General features: G+C 37.7%; 1 protein-coding gene across 1 annotated transcript in view; it reads right to left on the reverse strand.

Moving 5' to 3' along the window:
• Nucleotides 1-8369, reverse strand: part of WDR49 (WD repeat domain 49) — a 181211-nt gene extending 172842 nt beyond the window's left edge. Inside the window, exon 1 of the mRNA XM_051990484.1 lies at nucleotides 8220-8369. Within this exon, the coding sequence (XP_051846444.1) occupies nucleotides 8220-8369 (150 nt within the window). The remainder of the gene's footprint in view (nucleotides 1-8219) is intronic.
• Between the last annotated feature and the right edge of the window lie 15449 nt (nucleotides 8370-23818).

Consider the following 23818-nt stretch of genomic DNA (forward strand, 5'->3'; position numbering starts at 1 on the left):
GTGATATTCTACATAGAACTGCCAAGGAGAAAAGAGAAGGGAAGGGATAGATTGAAATTCAAAAGGAAAAGGAGAGAGAGCATCAGTTCAGTGTGTAGGGGCCCAAACTCGACTCTACCCTCAGAAATGCCCATATATTAGCATCCTGGACTGCTCATGGTATATTCAAACCTGGTTTCACCATTTACTAGCTATGTAAATTTCTCCTATCTCAGTTTCCTTAAAATTTTGATAGTATCACATCTACCTCCCAGGATTGCTGTAAGCATGAAAAGTTAACAATTGTAGAGTGTTTGTACACCAAACACTCTTCCTCCACCCTGTCATCTTCATTCATTTTATATCATAGCTTAACTGAGTTTAACAAAAATTTAATGTTTATGATTCTAGTACAACCCATTTTTGGCTATACCAGCTTATGTGGGCAGGTCACTGGGGTATCAAACTGTAGACCAGCAAAACTCAAACCAGATTAAAATGTAATTGGGAAATGTTTACTAAAAGAAATATGCAATATATACCACGGCACTGGCAAAGGCCTCATTTCTAAAATATATAGAGGATTAACTTATATTTATAATACAAGGTAATCCTTACTTGATAAATGGTCAAAAAATATGAACTGATGCTGAGTGAAGTGAGCAGAACCAAAAGAACATTGTACACAGTAACAATAAGATCAAATATGATAGACTCATTTCTTCTCTACAATGAGATGATTAAAGGCAATTTCAATAGACTTGGGATGGAAAGTGACAATCACATCCAGAGACAGAATTATAGAAACAGATTGTGGATCAAAAAAAAAAAAAACATTTTGTTTGGTCGTTTGTTTTTGTTTTTTTTTTCCCTTTCTCGTGATTTTCCCCCTTTTAGTCTGTTTTTTTTCTCGCACAACTTGACAAATATGGGGAAAAAAAGGATTTTATATGTTCAATCTATATTAGATTGCTTGCTGCCTTGGGGAGGGAGGGAGGGAAGGAAGAAAAATTTGGAACTCGTAGTTTGGCAAAAATGAATATTAAAAACTATCTTTATACTTATTTGGAAAAATAAAATACTATTGAAAAATAAAATTAAAAGCATAATAAAATTTACTTTGAAGACAAATTGCTTGAAAAACAAATTGTTGAATATAACTAAATAGGAGATATTTGAATAAAATTCAGTTGGAGATCACAAGAGGAAGAGTCCCCTTGTGGCTTGAGGGAATAAAGGAAGATTTTGTGAAGGAAGATGAAAGATCTTGAAAGAAGAAAAGAGATTTCTACAGGCAAAAGACATAGGAAATAAAGGCCATTCTTGGTTCGTTTTAACTGACCAACCTGGAAACTCCTACCTCCTAAAGCACTGATTTTTTATTGAGAGGCAGGAACAGCTAAGAAAGCCCTTCTAGATACCAGCCTGCTATTACTACCTACCTTGTAGTCTTGATTCTCCTACCTTCCTTCTTTCAGGATCATTCATCACCTTGACCCCATGAGTGAAATAAATCAGGTGTTACTGCTTCATTTTAGGAACAAGGAGATCATAAAACAAAACAAAAACAAACAAAAAAAACTCATCCAGGAACATCCAGGACATTATGATTCAGTATGATGTGCAGAAAAACATCATATTGAGTTAGTTGTTTAATCCTTCAGTAGCTTCTGACCTTTTATGACCTCATTTGAGGTTTTCTTGAGAAAGACATTAGAGCAATTTGCCATTTCCTTCTCCAGCTCATTTGACAGATGAGAAAATTAAGACATTTCCCAGGGTCTTTCCCAGGATCACACAGCTAGTAAATGTTTGAGGCTGGACTCAAATTCACATCTTCTTGATTCCAGATCTGGTGCTTTATCCATTGTGCCACTTAGCTACCCAGGGACCCAAGTTTAAAAACCTTTGTCAAGTTTATTTAATCTCTGTAGATCTCATTTTATTTATCTATAAAGTGGAAAGATTGGTGCAGATGGCTTCTGAATAAACTCCCTTATAGATGTTAGGGTTCTGTGTTCTATGATCAGATTCAGGGCTATCTGTAAAATGAACAGCTAATCTCTAAGCTTCCTTGAAGTTCTAACACCAGAATTCCAATTCTGAGAGTTTATGAAATACATCTGACCTGAAATTTAGCCTCTTAAGTTCTTTCTATTTATTCTCAGTATTATCTAGATCATTTATGCCCTTTTGAATTTTAGCAGGATGATCTTCTATTTCATATATGGTTCCATAAATTCCATTTTCATCGATCATCAATTTTGACACTAAAATTGCATTCTCCTTGAGTTCTGTTTACATTCTAATGGTCCCTCCAGTAAAATGGAAACTCCTTGAAGGCAGGGATTGTTTCATTTCTGCCTTTGTATCACCTGTGTCAAGAAAACTTCCTTGGACAGAGTAAATAATCAAAAAATGTGAATGGCTCTGAATCAAATGGGATTGTTTGAACCAAAGGAAAATATAATCTCTCCCATGCTAGTTTAACAAATTCTGTGACCCCAAAGAGTGATATTCAAAAAGGGCTTGTATTTGACCATTCCTATAGAAAGAGTAGAAAGTGTAGACACTGTGATGTTGGGATGGTTTTAAAGAACTTTTCACAGCACAAAGTTTAATAACTTCACCTGTCAAATCTTTAGTTGGTCAACTGACAAGAAGTTGTGATCACATCTACTCTTTCCTGAGTTCAGTACAAGATAACTGTCTTGTTAGCCGTCTCTTTATTTCTGTCTTTCAACATAAAAATTAGCCAGGGAAAATATTTTTAAGCTTATCTGTTCTTTAAGAATATTGTCATCTTCACATATGAAGAGGCCACGAAGAAAGAAAAGCTGACAGAGAGCATGAGTGTTACTGGGAGCTAACAAGATTCAGGATGCATCATCTTGCACCATCTCTCAAAGGCAGCTTACTAAAAGGTCCATTTCTTTCCAGCCACAATTTCTTTCTCTCACTTCGGCTATGAAATACATAATGCACAGAGATTCGTTACTCCCGAAGGAGCCACACTTTGGGATTCTTAATAAAATGTAAAATATGTTGGAAAGCCAAATGATCTGAATTTCAAGAGACTATCTAATTTCCCTAAGCAATCTGAGTACTAAAGGATAGAGTCAGGGAAGCCACCATTTAGAAATTCTATGAATAATGAAAGTTTTCTCACCCTGCTCTGCTCTCCATGCTCATGCTTACATATGTCTTTTTTTGATTCAATTATTTGAAAAGACAGGGGAAAAAAACCTCAGATAACTTAATTTGGTTCATCTCTAAGGATTCAATCGCTCCAGTTGGTTCATTGGAAATCCAGAATCATGGGATGATAGAAAATCTGACAGTTGGAAGATGCTTCAACTAACTATACCTGATGTAACACCTTTCATTTTTTCTCCCCATTGGTGAAAGTGCCTAAGCTTGAGTTCTCAGCTGGAAAAGAGAACTCACAAACGTGTTTTAATATAGGGGAGAAGATCAAGAACTTATAGATTGAGAGGGGAAATGACAATCTCTAGGTAGCTTGGCTCAAAAGGTTTAAGATCAGAAACAGATGGAGAGAGAGGAAGCAAGATGGAAATAGAAATGGGAGGAATCATCAGCTATCACCTACATCATTGCTCAAGATTAAAAATCAACTAGTATCATAAAACCATCAAAAAAACCCACCCAGTGACAGGATGGAAAAAGATCAATTGTCATGAGTAACAATCAGCATCAGATTCCAAATTCATGCCCCCTGCCATGAAAGCTTTCATGTCTACAAGTCTTTGCTCTTCAGCAAACGAACGGTTTTGCCGGATGAGTGAGATATCAGTTATGAGCTTAGTTGGATCGTCTGCATCCCTTTGCCTGCTCATAGGAGGGGAGGCTGTGAAGAATAAACAAAATGGACTTTCAGTTTGCTACAACTGTGAAGACTCTGGAAATGACCCATATCTAGAGGGGCTATTGTTATATTACACATTGTTAATTGCTTTTATTGATTAGTTTCCAGAAGAAAGCACCTCATATGGCTAGGTCTGTTGACTCCATTTTGCTAACCATCTGACCAGAGCTCAGTGGCAAACGGTGAAATTGTGGCAGAGATGGGGTTTTTAGTGGACTATGACTTTAGAAATAAGATGTCATCATACATCCCTATGTTTTAGATAGACAGAATCAGAACTAGAGTAAAGAAGATCAATTGTTCTTTAAGAATGATAGGGGGGGCAGCTAGATAGCACATTGGAGAGAGCACTGGCCCTGACATCAGGAGGACCTGAGTTCAAATGTGACTTCAGACACTTAACACTTCCTGGCTGTGTGAACTTGGGCAAGTTACTTAACCCCAACTGCCTCAACACACACACACAAAGAGAGAGAATGAGAGAGGGCTTGGCATTTTCCCTGCATTCATAGTCATAAGACAAAGTACATAAAATAAAATCTTCATATATGTGTATATATATATATATATAGAAATATAGATGTAAATCTGCATATGCAAATTACGAATCTATACATACGTGTGTGTGTGTGTGTGTGTGTGTGTGTGTGTGTGTTTTTCTGCGGCAGCAGGGTGGCTCAGAGGTTAGAGCACTGGGAAAAATATGAGTTCAAATCCAGCTTCAGACACTTACTAGCTTTATGATCTTGTTTGTCTCAATCTATTGGATAAGAAAATGGCAAACCATTCCATACCTTTGCTAAGAAAAACACATGGCAGACAGTATTCCCATGCTATAGTCAACAACAATATCGATATATGTGTGTGTGTGCATAGATATATGTGTTTATAAATATGTGTACATATATATATACATATACACATATATATATAATGTATATCTACATACATATGTGTGTTTTGTATATAATTTATAAAATATATTAAATTTTTGTATATATTTTTATACATAATATACATCTATATACACATATATGCAGATAAATTATATATTAAAATTTATATATAACTATATATATATATATCAGTATATAACTTATGTTTTTATATGTGTACAGACACAATTTTTGTTGCTGCTCACACTAGGCTCCATTACTCTGCCAGTAACAAAATCATAAATACAGAGTTGGAAGGGATCTTGGAGATCATTGAATTAAAAACAGCATCAACATCGTTTTACAGACAAAGAAACTGAAGTAGACAGAAACAAGTGCCTCGTTCAAGACCATATAGTTAGTAAGTGTCTACGGTGAGATTCAAACTCAGTTTTTCTTGTCCCCAAGTCCAAAGTTTGATCTTTTGCTTCATACTATTTCCTAATCCCTGCTCCCCTAACCACCAAATGCTGTCTTAACTAATACGCCATATTGAAATATATTTCATCTGTAAATATACATTCAACATTTGCTACATGGTTTAATGGCACAGTATCCATTTAGTCAATGATTAATATTGACACTTGTGCTTCAGAAAATGGAACTTCATCTAATTCCGGGCATCTCTCTTTCCATTATTAAACTGAGGCGGCAAGAAAAAGTCAGGACCCCACGGGGTCAGAATCAGCCACTAACATCTGGCTGTTCAAAGAGAATTTTTGTAGTGTCTGGACCAACGATTCTTGTTTTTAGCTCTCCGTATTAAAGAACGGCCTCTGAGTACAATTTTTCCTTTTACGACAAACTGCACCTGTGGTCTGGGGGTCTAAAGCTTATGACAGATGGCCAGGCTGCATCTGAACAGCATCTTGCTCTCCATATCCATACTGGGCTTAGCGACATCATTGGCTCAGGGGCCTCATTTATACGACTGGCTTCAGAATAGCCTCCAGATCATTCAGCTCTTTGTCTATGGAATCAGTTCAGAATGGATGGATTTCTTTTTGTTTAAAACACACCTGTAAATCACCATTTGTTTTCCAAAACACTGTCATTAAACTCTTCTCTGCAGAGATGTTATTTATGGATCAAGCATTATTTTCCTTCCCTGTCACTCATAGTCCTCTGATCCAACACTTTGAAAATAAGGTTAGAAAAGTGAGATCCCACGGATGCCAAAATTGCCATTATGCTACTTTTTATAGCAACGAATAGGAAACAAAGTGGATGTCCACTGACCAGGGAAAGGCTAAGTAAATAAAGATGAATGTAATAGAATATTTTTGTGCCATAATATGAAGGATTCAGAGAAACTTGGAAAGATAGGCATAAAGTGATGGAGAGCAAAGTCGACCCAGCCAGGAGAAAAAGCACATATGACCATAGGCTTATAAAAGAAAACAATATAAAAATATAGCAGAATTCAGATTAGTGCAATCAATCTTTATTACAAATTACTGATCATGAAATACATTTCCCTGCTCACAACAGGAAAGTGGACCATGGACATGAAATGCTACCAACAACTGTCAGATATGATTGATAGATCAATTTGTTTGGTGTCATTAATTCTTTGCTATAGGAGAGGAGGGTTGGGGGGCAAAGCCGGAAAGCTAGAAAACAAAAGCATTAATAAAAGACATGGTCAGAAGAGTAGAGAGAAGATGGCAATGAATTTGAAGGAAAAAAGTCCTGGGTTCAAATGGTGCCTTAGATAATTAACTGTGTCTGGACAAGATAGAGCCATTAGAAGCCAGATAAGTCCCTGAACATTTCCGTGCCTCGGTTTCTTCATCTATAAAATAAAGAGGTTGGATTCAATGAATTCTAAATCCCTTTATAGTTTTCCATTTTTTTTCTTATTCTAATTTCAGAAAGAAAACATGTAATAAAAATGTATTGGTTGATTGATTGAAGTTAGAAAAATTAGAACCAGACTGTGGAAGAACTTGAATGCAAAGACAACAAGTGAGTCGTGTTTACATGCTCTCTTCCATTTTAGAACGTTAACCCAAGAAAGAGAACCTGGTTTCCAATGCTTTGTATTCTTAGCATCTGAACCAAATTGCCAGACAGCTGTTCATTCATGGGGAGAAGCTGTCATCATTTGCTGATTTCTTTTCTCTCAATGTTCTCAAGCTGTCAAAATATTTGCTATGTCTATCAAAATATGCCAGGCTCATTTTGTGCACTGGGCATGAGCTTCATTGATAACTTTGCATCAAATAGGGTTGGTTGACTTAGCAAATATGAAAAGAGTTAGTTGAGAAAGTGCTAGAGAGAGTTTGGAAGGTGGGACATAAATAGGATGGAGTATCTGATAATAGGATGGTTGACACCATGGTTGACAGCTAAGGGAAAGAAGCAAAGGGAGATTCGGAAACATTTCCTAGCAGATAATGTAATTGAACATTTGCGAGAAAGTACAACCTGTCTAAAGTAGCTAATAATGTATTTAATTGGGTACCAATTACATAGCAATATACCTATAAGCCTTGGATTCTCAGGTCGTTCTAAGGTTGCTTTCCAAAGTCTGCTTCAAATGAATACAAATGCTCTGGGGTATCCTCAAAGGACCTCCAGTATCCCCTGGTTTACACTTTGGAAAGCATAATGAACTGGAAGAAATGGAGGTTCATATCCAGCTCCACTTTAAGACTCTGAAGAGCACTTCTCCATACTACTGGATTGGCCTAAAAGCCATTAAAAAGTATCTTGTTCATTTAGCGTGATTGCCAAATTCCAAATTAATTCAGTGAGCTATGTAAAATGGAACTTTTGGAACTTAAGACTGTCTTGCGATGGAGACTTAACAAAAATAATCAGTAACATTAGTAGCTTTAAACTTCCCATGCTAGATCTGGGAGACTTGAAGTCTTAGATTGGTCACTGATTTTGCCCAGTACCACACAAAATCATCATTTGGAGGGTGGTAATTAAGTAGTCAAAAAAGGATGCGGCCAGAGGATTTGCTCTCATGGATGTGATTTGAGGAGAATCCTTTCACTAATTCTAGTTGCAAGAAAAAGGCATCATTATTGACAGTCAACATAAATCCTCACATTGCTAACTTGCTTTTAGTGAGGTGACAGTTACCAAAAATACACTTTACCAAGGACAAAATCCTCCTGCAAATTGGCTTCATCCTCTTAGACACTGACTTCATTGGAAATCAACTACCTCAAACCAAACATTATGCTCCTGGGAAGAAATAGCATCCAAGGGACAAAGACAAAAAGTGGATGTTGGCCAACTCGGACTCAAAGAACACTTCCCAGGCTTCAGTCCATCATTCATCATTTATTAAAGACCTGTTCTGTACAATGCCCTGAACCTTTTAGAGAGATTCTTTCTGTTTTCTACTGTTTCTCCATAATCCACTCAAACTTTCTTATGTAATTCCCCAAATCAACACTTACCTCAAAAAAGTTTTGTATTTTCTTGAAGTCATCAACAGTGAGTCGGTTTTCAAGGGGTTCCTCTTCATATTTCTCATCACTTTTTGTTTTGGAAAATGACTGAGATCCAGGTTCAGCATTTTCCAGAAGTGGAATATTTTGGTAATTCATGATGATACTACTTTTTCCTAGAAATCTTCACTTTCTTCATACATAATTCTTATTTTCTTCCAACAAGTACAATTGAGAGAACTAAAATTGGGCAAGAAAACTCTCAAAAATAAATGCCAATAGATTCAGGTAAATATAATTTAATTCATTCAACTAATTTCTCATTGATGATGTACTAAGTACTGTGGTAGAAACTGGAGAAAAAAAAGAAAGATAGAGAGAAAGAAAAAAAGAAAGAAAGAAAGGGAGAGAGGGAAGGAAGGGAGGAAGGGAGGAAGGAAGGAAGGAGGAAGGAAGGAAGGAAGGAAGGAAGGAAGGAAGGAAGGAAGGAAGGAAGGAAGGAAGGAAAGAAGGAAGGAAGGAAGAAGGAAGGAAGGAAGGAAGGGAGGGAGGGAGGTAAAAAAGAGAGGAAAGGAGGGAAGGAGAAGAAACAAAGAAGTAGCAAAGGAAAAAAGGGAGAGAGGGAGGAAGTGAATGAAAAAAGGAGAGAAGGAAGACAGTAGAGTTCCGGAAGAAGAAAAAGCAAAGAAAGAAGGAAGCAAGGGAGTAGAAAGGATGGAAGAAAGGGAGAAAGAAAAGGGAAGGAGAAAAGGAAGAGAAATAGAGAGGGAGGGAGAAAAAAGAAAGAAGGAAAGAAAGCAAAGGAAGAAAGCAAGCAAGCAAGAAAGGAATGAGAAAAAGAAGAGAGAGGAAAGGGAAAGAAAGAAATTGAGCAAGGAAGGAAAAAAGGAAGGCAGTAAAAGAGAAAGAAAGAAAGAAAGAAAGAAAGAAAGAAAGAAAGAAAGAAAGAAAGAAAGAAAGAAAGAAAGAAAGAAAGAAAGAAAGAAAGAAGAAAGAAAGAAAGAAAGAAAGAAAGAAAGAAAGAAAGAAAGAAAGAAAAAAAGAAAGAAAGAAAGAAAGAAAGAAAGAAAAAGGAAGGAAGGAAGAAATTGAGAGAGGAAGGGAAGAAGGAAGAAAGGAAGGGAGGGAGAGGATAAATAAACCCTGACCTTAAGAAAAGTTAATTTTACTGGAGACAGACTATACAAAGATAAATAAATGTGAAGTATATCAAAAGTAAGAGAAAGCAGGTGTTTGTAATGGAAAGAACACAGGTTTTTCTATCAGAGGCTCTGGGCTCAGATCCCATCTCTTATTCCCTGTGTCAATTAACAAGTCATTTCCCTCCCTGGACCCTCAGTTTCCTAATTGTAAAATGAAGGGATGCAACAGATGGATTGTGAAATCCCTTCAGACCCTTGAAGCATGATCCCAAGAAATTGAAATTATTTTGAGAAGAGGAGCATTAACAACTGGGGAATCAGGAAATGGCCTTGTTTAGGTACCCTTCTGAGATTTTCAGGGAGCTCCAAGAGTTTTAAGACTCATATTAGATGGAAGAGTATTACAAGTATGGGAGGGGGAATACATTGACAGACAGACAGACAGAGACAGAGACACAGTGAAAGAGAGAGACAGAGGCAGAGGCAGGGAGACAGAAAGAGACAGAGACCGAAACAGAGGGAGGGAGGGGGAGAGAAAGATAAAGAGAGAGGAGAAGGAAAGGAGGGAGGGAGGGAGGAAGGAAGGAAGGAAGGAAGGAAATCTAAGCAAAGTCTCCATTCCCACATCTCTCTTCTCCCAAAGTTCATTTGACAAACTCTCAGTAAAGACTCTGTCCTCCTCCACTTTGTTGACTCTGCCTTGGTTAAACCTGTGCGTCCCTGCCCGCTCCTACCCATAGCTGGCAGCCCAGAAAAGCAGCATCTAATCCTCCTTGCAAACGTACTTGAAAAGGCAACGTTCAGAAAGGCTTCCCCTCCTGTCGTGGGTCCCCTGTGATCCGAGCCTCCCTTTTCCTCGGGGGCCGCACCTCGGATGCCCACGGTGGCAGCCTCTCGCCTCCAAACAAAGGCAGGGTTGTTTGTTTCATCTGTTCTTGGGGCCCGGCAGGTTTCCTGGCAACCTTTATAAAGGCGCCTAAAACTTCCCCTTTTCTCTTTCTTCCTCCTAACGACTAACAACTAATGAGTGAGATGAAGGTATGAGGGGATAGACCACAGTGTCAGCTTTAAAAAGCAGGAAAATTCACTCCATTCATCTTTTAGAAAGCCCCCCAGTTTGTTCTGTAAAAGAAACCTTTGAACTAGATTTTAGATGAGAGAAGATGCTCCTGGGAAATAGGAACGAGAATAGCTAGCCGAAGACCAAATAATAACACTCTGTTTGGGTTATTTTCTCTAGGCAACTAATTCTTCTATTCCTAAATAATGAGTCCCTCCCTCCTTGCCACCCTGTCCACTTCCTTACGAGCTGTTGAGTGAAAGTGAATAAGAAGCCCTTAACTTCTCTGAAAAAAGGGCCCAGTTAGTTGGGTATTGGAAAGAACGCTGGATCCAAGTCAGGAAGAAATGGCTTCACATTCGGCCTTTGAGGCTCAATGACTCTGGGACTCATTTGATCACTTAAAATAATAAAAAAAATAGTTTCTACCTCCTCAGGTTGTTGAGAAGACCAAATAAGATAATATTTTGAAAACATGGTGCTAGTGGTACAAATGCCAATTATAACAGTCCTTCCCCTTTGAGATTATATTCTCCTAGGTGAGGAGGTGAGAGGATAATCCCTATTGTACCTAGCCTCTAGAGAACTGGTCCCAGTCAGGAATATGGGTTCAAAATCTGCTTGGTATATACTGTAATCTATTTAACATATAAAGGATTGCTTGCCATCTGGGGGAGGGGGTAGAGGGAGGGAGGGGAAAAAGCGGAACAGAAATGAGTGCAAGGGATAATGCTGTAAAAAATTACCCTGGCATGGGTTTTGTCAATAAAAAGTTTTAAAAAATTAAAAAATTTTTAAAAATCTGCTTGGCAGCTTCAGGCCTGAGGGAACCTGGCAACCTCACCATGCCCAAGGAAGCTCTCAGGGATGTATCCTTAAGAAAAAGTGCTGAACTGTATTCACTCCACAAAAGAAGTTCCTCACCTCAGACTCCCAACATTGATGAAATCATGGGTGTGAAAAAAACTAGGAGGAAAAACCTCCTCCTTTGGGCTATTGCTATCCTCAACTGAGAAAATTTATATATATATATATATTATATATATATATATATATATAAATTTTCTCAGTTGAGGATAGCAATATGTATGTATATATATATATATATATGTATGTATATGCATGTGTGTATTATCAATTTTTTCCCAGAGATTGATCTAAGAAAGACAGACTTCAGTTGTATCCATGGGTTTATTCCTCATAAGAAAAAAGAGCTTGGTTACATAGAAGCACAATTGGAACTGACCTCAGGGTGGGCCAAAAATCATGGGAAGAATCGGGGTGTCATCACAATGGTCTATCAAGTAGTCTCTGAATAAGGCTGTTTTTGAGAACTGGGAGCCAACATGAGTCGGTCTGAGTTGGTTATCTGCCATAGCAGCTGGAATTCTGGGTTCAGGATGCCGATAACACAAGGAACTTCTGATAAGGGAATACTGAAAAGAATTTGCGATGTGCTCAGCTTAAGGAAGGCTCAGTTTTATCTCTTGCTAAGCTGATTCTGATTCCCAAGTCAAGTCTGGCTCCTTCTGGATAGATAGTAAGGGAGCTCTGGCAAATCAAGGTGATTAGTAAAGTCATTAACCATTCCATTTTCAGTTTGTAATTTTATAATGGCTGTCATATATATTTAATAATACACAAATATGCTTACATGTGAATTTATGTATATATTTAATAATACACAAATTTGCTTACATGTGAATTTATGTGTACATAAACATAAATTTTATCTACCTATGTATCCATATATAGTTTGTTTGTTGCCTTTTGGAGTCCTTCTCAGCTCTGTAACTCATGATTCCTAATTTATTTATAGAATCATGGGGTTCAGAACTGGAGGAAACTTTAAAAATCATCCTTTCAACATCAGAAAATGCTTCCAAGAGAGTGAGGAGGGGAATTTGTGAAAATTTGTGAAAAATGTAATTAGGTTTTCACAGCTAGTTAGTCAACAAGCATTTATTTAACATCTACTAGGAGGTACAATCACCAGAAAAAGGACATTCCCTGCCTTTGAAAAACTTGTATTCTAAAGAGGAAATTCAAAATATCAAGGAAGATATGGAAGGTGGACAAGACCTCGGGGGCCTTGAGGTTTCAGACAATTATTATCATTGTCATCATAGCTGACATTTCCATATCACTTTAGGCTTGCCAGACTCAGAGTCGCTTGGTGGATAAAGAACTGGAAGTTCAGTCACTTTCGGCCATGTCCAACTCTTTGTGCTCCTATTTGGGGTTTTCTTGGAAAAGTACTAGAGTGGTTTGCTATTAACTCCTCCAGCTCATTTTACAGATGAGGAAACTGAAGCAAAAAGGGCTAAGTGACACAGCTGGTAAGCATCTGGAGTCAGATTTGAACTCAGATCTTCAATATTCTATCTACTGTGGCAACCAGAACCAGAAAGTTTTGAGTTTATATCCTGTTTGAAACATCATCACTATGTGATCCTGCCCACTCCACTTATTCTCGGGGTACTTCAGACCAGAGTGTCAAACTCAAGAGTTGGAAGGCAAAAGGAGACAGTCAGGATTTACATCCAGGAAATGGCAAACTCCTCTAGTGTCTTTGTTAAGAAAACCCCAAATGGAATCAGAAGAGTCAGATATGATTGAAAAACTGAACAGTAATAACTTCTGACTCCAGAACCAATGTTCCAAACCATAGTTTCCTCCTTATTTTATTTTGCCTCACTTCCTAAACCCACAAAAAAGACTCAATGGCATTGTGGGTAAAAAATGGGGGACCTGGAGCCAGGACACCTGGGTTTCAGTGTCATGTCATTACAGAGGCTAGCTTGTCATCATGTATAAGATGGAGCTAATTATGCATGCACTACTTATATCACACAGCTGCTGTGAGAAGAGTGCCTGATAAATCTTAAAATATTCCAGAAATATGACTTATTACAAAGTAGGAATAAATTAGAGCTCATTAGAACACTGAGAGAAGAAAAATATTGAAAAGCAATTCAATAAAATTCTTTTCTCAGTTGTGCAATTATAATGACCAAACTTAGCCTAAAAGAAGAGATGAGAAAAGAGACTCCTCTCCCTTTTTTTTTCCAAGATGGGAGGCTTATAAGTATGAATATGTTGTCAATTTTTTTGGTGATGGGCCCTAAAGCTGGTCCTTCCTATCTTTCCAGTCTTCTGACATGACTCCCATAATCTACCAGATCGTCCCACCTGCCATTCCATCTACTTTCTGCCCATGTCTTTTATTCTTCTGGAGGGAGACAGCAAACATCTTTCGGTAACAAGAAAATGGGTATTACTATGACCCTGTTCCATTAGTGATAGAACCAGAAAGAACTCTTTCTATTCAGTTAGAAGAATTTTGTGCTTTTCTTTAAAGCCCAGAATGTTATAAATTGCATTCAATTGCCCCCAATTGGGAACGAGATTTAGGATTGTCACCAATGAAGTTAGTGGCAATTTGCAAGGTCAATGGGGTCACCTTCTTAAATAGTCACCCATATTTAAGAGAGAGAGAGAGATTCTGATGAAGGAAAAGCCAGGCTAAGCTTAGTTCCAGGCGCTAATGAGGAATAGAAAGGAAATCATTCTTTGAGGATGCATCCTGAGAACCAGGTATCCCACAGACTCATCAAGCATATCACTAATTATTCCACAGCTCAAAGGCAGCCTGGCCTACTTAACTTGTAGGCAATAGAAAGAGAAACTCTGCTTGTGGTTGTTGGAAAGTAAGGCTAATGAGCAGCTAAAATAAATTACTGAAGAAATCAATCATATTGCTATAGGATTATTTCCGCTAAATTATCCTATTCGAAATCATTACTGTCAAGGCATCCTAAAGTGGATTACATCTTTTTTCATTTTTTTCTTTAGTAAAAGATTTGGTGTTGGGGTAATGGGAAAGAGGTTAGATCTGGAATTGGAAGGTCTGAGTTTGAGGCATGTTGCTAATCCTATCAGAATGACGCTGAACAAGTCATCTCTAAGCCTCAGTCTCCCTATCTGTCTCATAAATCAGAACTGATAGAACATAGTAGATAGTTAGCCTTGCTTATATGATCATAGATCCATTATGGCTCTGCATTTTCAGACCAATCTCTAAAAGGTAAATGAGTTATTGATCTATATTAATAAAAGGAATTTTCACACCCTATACTCAGGCCCATCATTGATAATGATCCCTATCTCCTCAGCTTCTTTCTTTGATTGATGGGATCCTATAAGCTCCATTTTATGTGTTGTCTTTCATAGTAGATTATAAGCACTTAGGGGAGAAACTGATTTTTTTTTTTGCTTGTGTCTATATTCCCAGACACTGTATGCACTTAATAAATTCATTATCTAATCAAATCTCTAATTATGTAATGCAACCTCATCATTTTCCCTACAAAAAAGAAAAGGTTTAGAAAAGTTCTGTGCATCCAGCCATCCTCCAGGTATTATGTGATCACTGCTTCCTTCCTAATTAACTCTTTCAACTCTGACTTCCCAAACCCTAATTTCTTAAACCGTGGGTCATGACTCCATATGGGATCCAAAAGTGAATGTTGGGTTTGTAAAATTATGATTTATTATCAGTAAATGTTAGGTTTGCACACCTATTTTATATACTTATTTATCAAGGATCACATAAAAATTTCTCAAGCAAAAAGGCTTCTAGTAGAAAAATTTTTAAAAGTCTTACTCAAGGCCACCATTTCTACTGTAGGCCTTGGGTTCATTGGCAAAAGATTCCCAGGCTCTCGGTTCTTATAGTTCTTCCAACAGTGGATTGATTTGCTTAGTTTGAACAAAGATATATACCAAAGAGGGTTAGTTAGGTGGTATAATGGATTAAGTGCAAAATCTGAAGTCAGGAAGACTTATTTTCCTTAATTCAAATCCATCCTCAGACATGTCCTAACTCTATGACCCTGGGCAGGGCACTTAATCCTGTTTGCCTCAGTTTCATCATCTGTCAAATGCACTGGAGAAGGAAATGGCAAACCATTCCACTATCTTTGCCAAGAAGATCACAAATGAATCACAGAGTCAAACATGACTAACAACAACTAAATAATAGCCAAAAAATGCTTGAGTGTCAAAAAAAAAAAAAGATTTTTTTAAAAATATAATTTCAGGCAGTTAAATGGCACAATGGATAGAGCACCAGCCCTGAAGTCAGGAAGACCTGAGTTCAAATCCGATCTCAGACACTTAACACTTCCTAGCTGTGTGACCTGGGCAAGTCACTTAACCCCAATTTCCTCAGCAAATTATATATATATATATATATATTATATATATATATATATATTATATATATATATATATATATTATATATATATATATATATAAAATTTCAGATCATCCTTTCTACAATTAATTCAAATTAGACTGATAGCCTATTTTTCTAGACATACCAACCAAAGTGGACTATTTGCCTTACCTTTGGACTGAACAGCCCGTCTTCCATGCCTAAAATGCTTTCCTTCATCATGTCATCCCTTGGAATCCCCACTTGCATTCAAAACTCTCAATTCCTACTTTCTATAGAAGGCCTATTCTTCTCCCTCCTCAAGGTGTTAATCCCTTTACCCCTTCCCTTGAAATTACTTTGTATTTACTTTGAATTTTTTTATTATCTATATCTATCTATCTATCTATCTATATATATATATATATATATATATATATATGTATGTATATATATATTTCTCTAAGTCTAAACATAAGCTTTTTGAGGATGAAGGTAAGGACTTTTTTTTCTTTATATCCTCAGTATATAGTGTCTTGCATATCATAGGTGCTTAAATTGAATTGAATGGAGTTGAATTGAATTGAACTAATCTTTGTCATGACCAGGTCAGGTGGTTAACATTTAGGAAATCTTGAAAGGAAAAGTCTTTACCAGACAAACAATGGATTTAACTTTAGGATTCCTTCATATTGTATCCCTCAAAAAAGGCACTATATTCTAATGTAAAGGCACTATGGGAACTGTTTATTCTAGTATCTTGTTATTGAGTGCACATGTGCATAGAAATTCTCAGAGTTAAAAGGCTCTGGAGTTACCCAATCAATCAGATGATGCAGGACCTAGTGCTTGTGAGGAACTGGGATAAGAAAGCTGAGGATTATGATAACTGATATTTAAACAGTATTTTAACATTTTCAAAGAGCTTTAGATACATTAGCTTATGATATTGAGAGGCAGTGTAGCTTAATGGTTAGAGAACTTATCTCAAAGCAAGAAAGACCTGGATTTAATTCCCAACTCTGAAGCATACTGGCTATGTGACCCAAGCAAGTCTACTTTCTTGGACAGCTCTGTGATGGAGAAGGCACTGCCTCATCTTCTCCATCAGCATTCCAAGAGAAGCATAGAACAGCAGAGTCTGTCTAAAACCAGTGGTCTCTGAGAATGCTGGGATCTCAGCCCACCTCTACCTTCTCACTAACCCTCAAGTTCCCTGTGCAATACTTCTCACAGACTGAGAGACTGACTATTCTTCTGTTACTCAATAAGAAACCACCTCATGGTTCCTCTTATTTCCCTCTCTATGCTCATACTAAGCAAATCACCACCACTTAGGAAGAGAAAAGTCTTCCCCGGTCTCTTCTTCCAGATCTCTCATTCCATCCTATTCTATCAACATCACGCTCCAACCCCGCCCTTCTCTTCTACTGAAGATTCTCTGAATCTTCATCCTGAATCAGATCCTCTGAAATTCCTGTTCCTTTAAAATCCAACTCCCACTAATTTGATTCCATTTCTCACACTCCTTCAATCTGCCCTGAAGATAATGAATTCCCAGTTCTCCGCTCCAACACTGGCTGTATCTTTTATCATCTACCCCTTGACATGTTGGTCCTTGAGGAGGAGTTAGGATAGTCCTTGTGGCCACTAACCCTTCTAACCTGTCCCTTTGCCTCTTTCACTCAGCAACCTTTATTCCTTTGAAGTACTCTCAATTACACGTTTATAATCTATGTAAATTGTAATGGGTATAGAATGCTGATCTGAAGGAATTTCTCTCTCCTTTCAAGGATTCAGCACCTGGCTCATCATCTTTCTCTCATTTTACACTGGGATATTTTAGTATCATAAAAATGTTTTTCAGTTCCTCAGCCATCCTCAAATCTATGACTTACTCCTTTAATTCACCTCAGCTACATATAAGGATGATGACATATCAGACCTCCCATTGCCTACCTATATTTCCTTAAAAACGGGACATTTCCTCATGTAATCATACTCTTGTATTACTCCATCTCTCCCTCTGTCTCCCGTCTCCTACACCCATTATTTGCCCTCATTGAGACATCCAAAACAGCCACCCCAAGTACTATCTCAGCCTATTATCCTTCCTCTGATTTCCTCTTCCTCTCTCTCTAATCTAATGTTAACCATTTTACATCTAAGTGGTCCTCTGCTCTTAAATCCCTTAACCATTTGCACTGTGGCTTCTTTCCTCTTCCAGACCTTATCCCCTGAGCCCCTTCTACTCCTGTTCAAAGGTACTGAAAGCAGTTAGAGGAAATTTTCCCAATTATGCTTCCTGGTACCTTACAAATTCAGGTTGTCTAGTCTCAGTTGGGCTCTCATTGAATTATGATAGTGAAATCTTTCCTTAATTGACTTCTTCTCCCACTCCCCAAAAGTTATTCCAAATCAACTCTGCTTTCTTCAATCCTGTCACAACTTTCCCCTCTTCTTGCAGATTTTCACCTCCTTGGATTTTCATGATATTATTCCCTCCTGGCTTTTCTCCTACCTGTGCGACCACGTTTTCTCATTTTCCTCAGCTGGTTCATCTATCTTATACCTTTAATTGAAGATGTTCTTTCCTAGATTTCTTCTCTTCATTCTATTTTTTCTTTACATAACCTTAACATCTCCCTCGGCCTTAGCTCTCATCTCTATTCCAATAATTCAGATCTAAATATCAAGCCCCAGTGTCCCCAGAAGTTTAGTCTCACATCACCAACTGCCTAATGGAGATTTCAAACTGGGTGGCCTGGAGACATCTTCAACTTGATTAAATATCTAAAAGGGAACTTGGCTTTCTCTCTGAACCATCCTTCTTTCCAAACATCCCTATTTCTGCTGAAAGCATCACTCTCCTTCCAGGGTTTCAGGCTGGGCTGTAGCCATTACGCCTGTGTCTTCACTCTCCATTACCCAACATATCCACTCAATTGCCATATTTTGCCATTTCTATTTTGAAAGCGTATTTGGCATCTAATCCATTCTCTCCACTCAGAAAGTTCTCATCTTATTTCAGACTCTCATTGCCTTTCTTTAAATTATTTAACAGTCTAATTGATCTTCCTGCCTCCCCACTTCAGTCCATTCTACACAATGCTGCTAAAATATTTTTTTCTTCAGTGCATATATGACCTTGTGATTCTACTCACAAATCAACCCATTACAGTGGCTTCCTATTGCCTCTAGGCAGAAATAGACATCCTTCTATTTAGCTTTTACAGAAAATTGTAACCTGCTCCCAATTTGCCTTTCCAGTCTTGTTGGACATTATTCCTCTCCCTATACTCGGCAATCTCAACAAAATGGTCTTTTCTGTTTCTCAGTGTTCTATTTCTCACCTCCGTGCCTTTGATTTGCTTTGGCTCTCCATCATCCCTGAAATGTACTCTCTCCTAATCACTTCCTCATAGAATCCATTCAGTCTGTCTAGATTAAGATCAAGCACCATATTCTCCTGAAAACCTTTCCTGATATCAAATGAAATCATATTGGTGAAGTATTTAGGATATAGGAGACATTTAATAAGTGCTTATTCCCTTCCTCTCTTATCCTGTTTTCCTCCGAATCCTTGTGCTCTCCTTCCCAAATTATCTTGTATTTAATCACTTTGTGTATAATTATATTTATGGATTTTATGTTTATATTATATTTACTTAAATCTATATTTTATATTTTTGCTATATATATATGTGTGTGTGTATATATATATATATTTATATTTATATATGTACATATCTCCTCCAACTGTCCATCCCCTTGTATCTTGTATCTACTTGTCTACCATAATGCCTAGTTCATGAGGCTCTAAGTTATATCAGTAGAATGAGACCCTCAGGCTCAACTTTATTCTCTTCCATGGCAACTAGAGGAAGAACAAGACTGAAATTATTTTTAAGAAGGCCTCTACTTTCCTGGTGATTACTAACCACAGAGAAATGTATTTTCCCAATAGGAACAAACATGACAGTTATCAGTCCCTAACACTCCAGAGACTTTGAGACTTTGTTCCCCTTCCCCCTTCCATTTCCTTTCTGCCCTGGAATGGCTTTCATTGGCTGTGCTCTGAGCAAATCTACCAAGCTAGAACAACCCGATGTGTACCCCAGAAAGCCAAAGTTGTCACCAGTACAAGCAGTGTTCCTGAGCTCACTAATTTCCTTTTCTACATTTCTTTTCCTTTCCTTTTTGTTACTCACTTCCTTTGACCCCCTAAACTCATCTACCTGATTCTGGGTGAGATTGGACTCTCAAGGAATCTAGCTGAGGAAATTCACACTACCTTTCAGTGTTACTATTATCAAATAAGATATCTTACTGTTACTATTTTGTTACTCTTATCAAATCTCTTATATTTGATGTTACAATTATCAAACATCTTATATTTATCCTATCTTTGTCGTTGTGTGATCTTAGGAAAGCGATTTGTCCTTCTGGGGGAGGCTGGCCATGATGGCCTCCCAGAACCCTTTGAGTACGGGAGGTATGATAGTGTGTCTTTGTACACATACGGTTCCTCATCTTCCACCCCTACCCAGCAGAATGTAAGCTCCTTGAAGACAAGGATTAGATGATTTCACTTTTTGCCGTAATAAGATGTCCCATACACAGTAGGCACTTACTAAATGCTTATTGAATCAAGATGGGAATGAAAGATGCAAAGAAAAACTTGCCAAGATCCAAGTTATAAAGGAAAGGGCAGCTTAAAAAATTACAGGCTCCTGCATCCCAAGCTAACACTGTCCAGATAAATATTTCTCCAAGGAAAAGAACTGACGCTAACTGCAGGGGCAGAGATGAAAGCCCCGAAGGCTGGCGGCCTCCCCCTCTTCCCACAGCGGGAGCAGCCATGACAGAATTAATATCTAAAGTACACCACTAAATCAAAATGGTGCAAGGGCACTCATGGAGAAGGCGTCTAAAAAAAACCCACAGATGGAGATTTTGTAATCATAGCCCTGACCAAAGGCTGCTGGGGGAAGCGGCTCTTAATTTTCTGAACGTGTTTAGGGTTTGTAATTTTCCAGATGATCTCCTACGCCAGGCAGGAAAAGAAGAGGCTCCTTATAGATGAGCTTTAAGTTCATTCTCTGAGCGAGCCAAGGCCATTCCTATACAGCGTGGACTGTGGGAGGGGAAATTCATGCCTAAGAGAGGTGGGGGAGAACGGCTCAGGGGAGAATCCACGTCATACAGAAAGGAAAATGGTGTTAATAGATTAATTGGCATTTATATACAACTTTAAAGTTCTTACAATTTCTCATCTCCTCCTTATAACCTGGCTAAGTAGGTATTATAGATGCTATTACCTCCATTTGACAGATGGGCAAACCGAGCCTCAGAGATGAAATCTCTGAGATAGAGATATAAGAAGATAGAGATAGAGCTATAGATATAAAATATATCTATTCTATATAGAGAATAAGAAGAAGGATTTCAATCCAAATGTTCTTGGCTTCAAATTCAAACCTTAATCCGTTAGGATTCTCACAAAGTGATGCCAGTTGTCTAATTTTAGCATCATACTCAGCAGTTCTCTAGTTCAGAGTTCACACCTTTCACACCTTTAAGAGTTCACACATTAGTGTTCGAGATTCACAAGTCAGGATTCTGTATGAGATTCACAAGTTCAGTGGAGGAGATTCACAAATCAGGAACCCACAATCCCACTCTTTTGGAGGAGGAGTCAACCTTTGAGTTCACACCTCTAAAAGAGCATATAAAAGGAAGAGCCTCAGTCAGGAGTCAGTTGAGGAGATTGAGAGAGTCAAAATTCAGTTAGGGAGATTCAGAGCCAGGATTCAGAGAGAGCTAGAGGCTGAAGCTGGCAGAGGCAAAGGACAAGCAACAAGAGCTCTCGGAACTAAGGAAAGCTTACCGGGATATTTTGGAAGAGAAATAAAGGATTTGAACTTTGATAGCTGGCTACATTTGAGGTGATTATTACTTGGAACTGAAACTAAGGCTGCCTCCAGAAGCCCCCCAGGAAACCTGCTCCCAGAGAACAATATATTTTAGAAAAGAAGAACACTACAAACCCCTATGTTAACTTGCCTCTGAAATAGCGAACAGCTATTTTTTGTTGTTTTCTTTGTGAGAGGGTGATGGTCTGGGAGAAACAGTGATTTCATAGATGTAGGGAAATCCCAGTGAGAAAATTCCTTCTACCGGTGCATGTTGATAGCTGCTTCCCATGAACACGCTATTAAGCATACATTGGGATAATCAAAGTTTAAAATGAGATCTGAAATAATTGGAAGCATAACTTGGAAAGTCACTTTTCTTTGAAGTTTGATGTTTCATTGCCTAAAACAGGATCTGAGTTCAAATACAACCTAGATACTTATTAGCTCTCTGACCCTGCAGGACTCATTTAATCTTGTTTATCTCAGTTTCCTCAATTATAAAATGAGCAGAAGAAGGAAATGGCTAACAACTCCAATATCTTTGCCAAAAAAAACAAAAAAACAAAACAAAAAAACCACTTTAAAGTAATGTCACAAAGAGTCAGATAGAGACTGAAACAATAATAAAGCGCACAATAGTGAATCAGTCATTGTGGAAAATAATTTGGAATCATGCAAATTACCTAAAATATCCATGTTCTTTAATTCAAAGATTCTAAGACATATCCCAAGATACTCATCCATGAGAGGCAGTCCCCATAAAATATTTATAATGATTCTTTTGCTGTTCTAGTTAAAAAGTCTGAACCAAATAGATGTCCTTTGACTGGGAAATGGCTAAACAAATAGTGATTTTTGTGTTATAAGAAATGACACATGGCATAAATACAGAGAAAATTGAAAGTCTTCTAGGAGTTAATGTCTAACAAATCAGGTGGAGTCAAGAAAATAATATACATAACAATGACAAAAATATAAAACCAAAAAACCATTCAACTATGAAGGTTACAAAATTACAAAGAACAAGTAAACATGTACTCCAATGAGCTAGAAGAAGGGGTGGGGTGGGAGAACAGTCCCACCCTCTATGAGTGGGAAGCATTTGTGCTTTCAGACTTTTCCCAAGAATACAAGGGCTTTGTTCCTTTCACCACTTATCTTACTAATTTTTTTTCAAAAAAAATATTATTTGTTCTATGGGATGAATTCTAGGAGGAAGATGGAAGAGTGCTAGAAGAAATGTAAACAATAGAAAAATAAAATATATCTATACAGTTTTATTTTTTTAAAGTTATCTGGGGCATTAGAAAATTAGATAATTTACATACACATAAATTACATACACAAAGTAATATAATCAGTTCCTGTCAATCTGGGACTTAAATCCAAGTTTTCGTGACTAAGAAGCTAGTTGTCTTGGCAATATGATCGATTGCTACTCAATTATAATAATGATAAGATAGACATATATGTGTGTATCTCTGTGTGTGTGTGTGTGTTTATATATATATATAAGGCTGAATTTGAACTCAGCTTTTCCTGACGCCAAACCTGGTACTCTATCCACTAGGAACATAGATTCTGAGATGGGAATAATCTCAGGACATCCACTGAAGCCTTCATTTGGCAGTTGAGAAAGGGACTTTCTAGAACTAGACTATGAGAAGCAGACTAAGAAGCAGGGTTGCTCTGGCACCGAAACCAGCTCCCTCAACTCTCCACCACAGTCAAGCATTATCACCATTTGTAGTTTCAGTTCATTTCTTAAGTGCCTGCTATGTGTAAAGCAAGAGGGCTGGATCAGTGATCATGAGATCAGAGATTCAGAGCTAGAAAGAACCTGGAGAAAAGGGGAAGGCAATTAAACCCAACCCCTTCATTTTTTGAGGGGGAACCCAAAGCAAGTAAGATTTTGAGGCAGGATTCAAAGCCAGGTCTCCTTGACTCTGGGTGCTCTATCCATGGCTCCAGGTTAATAACAAGAAATAACTTGTGCACACAGAACTATGCACACACTGGGAAAATCAAAAACCAAACTGAGGTTTTCTATCAATATGGCATAGCTTGACAATCAATTATTTTTATTACAGGCTGTTGTTTCATCGCATTTTAGCAGAGGATGTAGACTATTTTTCTTGATGACTTTGATAGAAACTTTCTGAAGTTTAGCACATTTCTGGGCATGTGAATGTTGAAGTGTCAAAGTGATGGAAACACAACACAAACCAACACAACACAACACAAACAAAACCAAACTCTTCAAAACGTT

The sequence above is a fragment of the Antechinus flavipes genome, chromosome 3, assembly GCF_016432865.1.
Source record: "Antechinus flavipes isolate AdamAnt ecotype Samford, QLD, Australia chromosome 3, AdamAnt_v2, whole genome shotgun sequence".
Taxonomy (NCBI): Eukaryota; Metazoa; Chordata; class Mammalia; order Dasyuromorphia; family Dasyuridae; genus Antechinus; species Antechinus flavipes.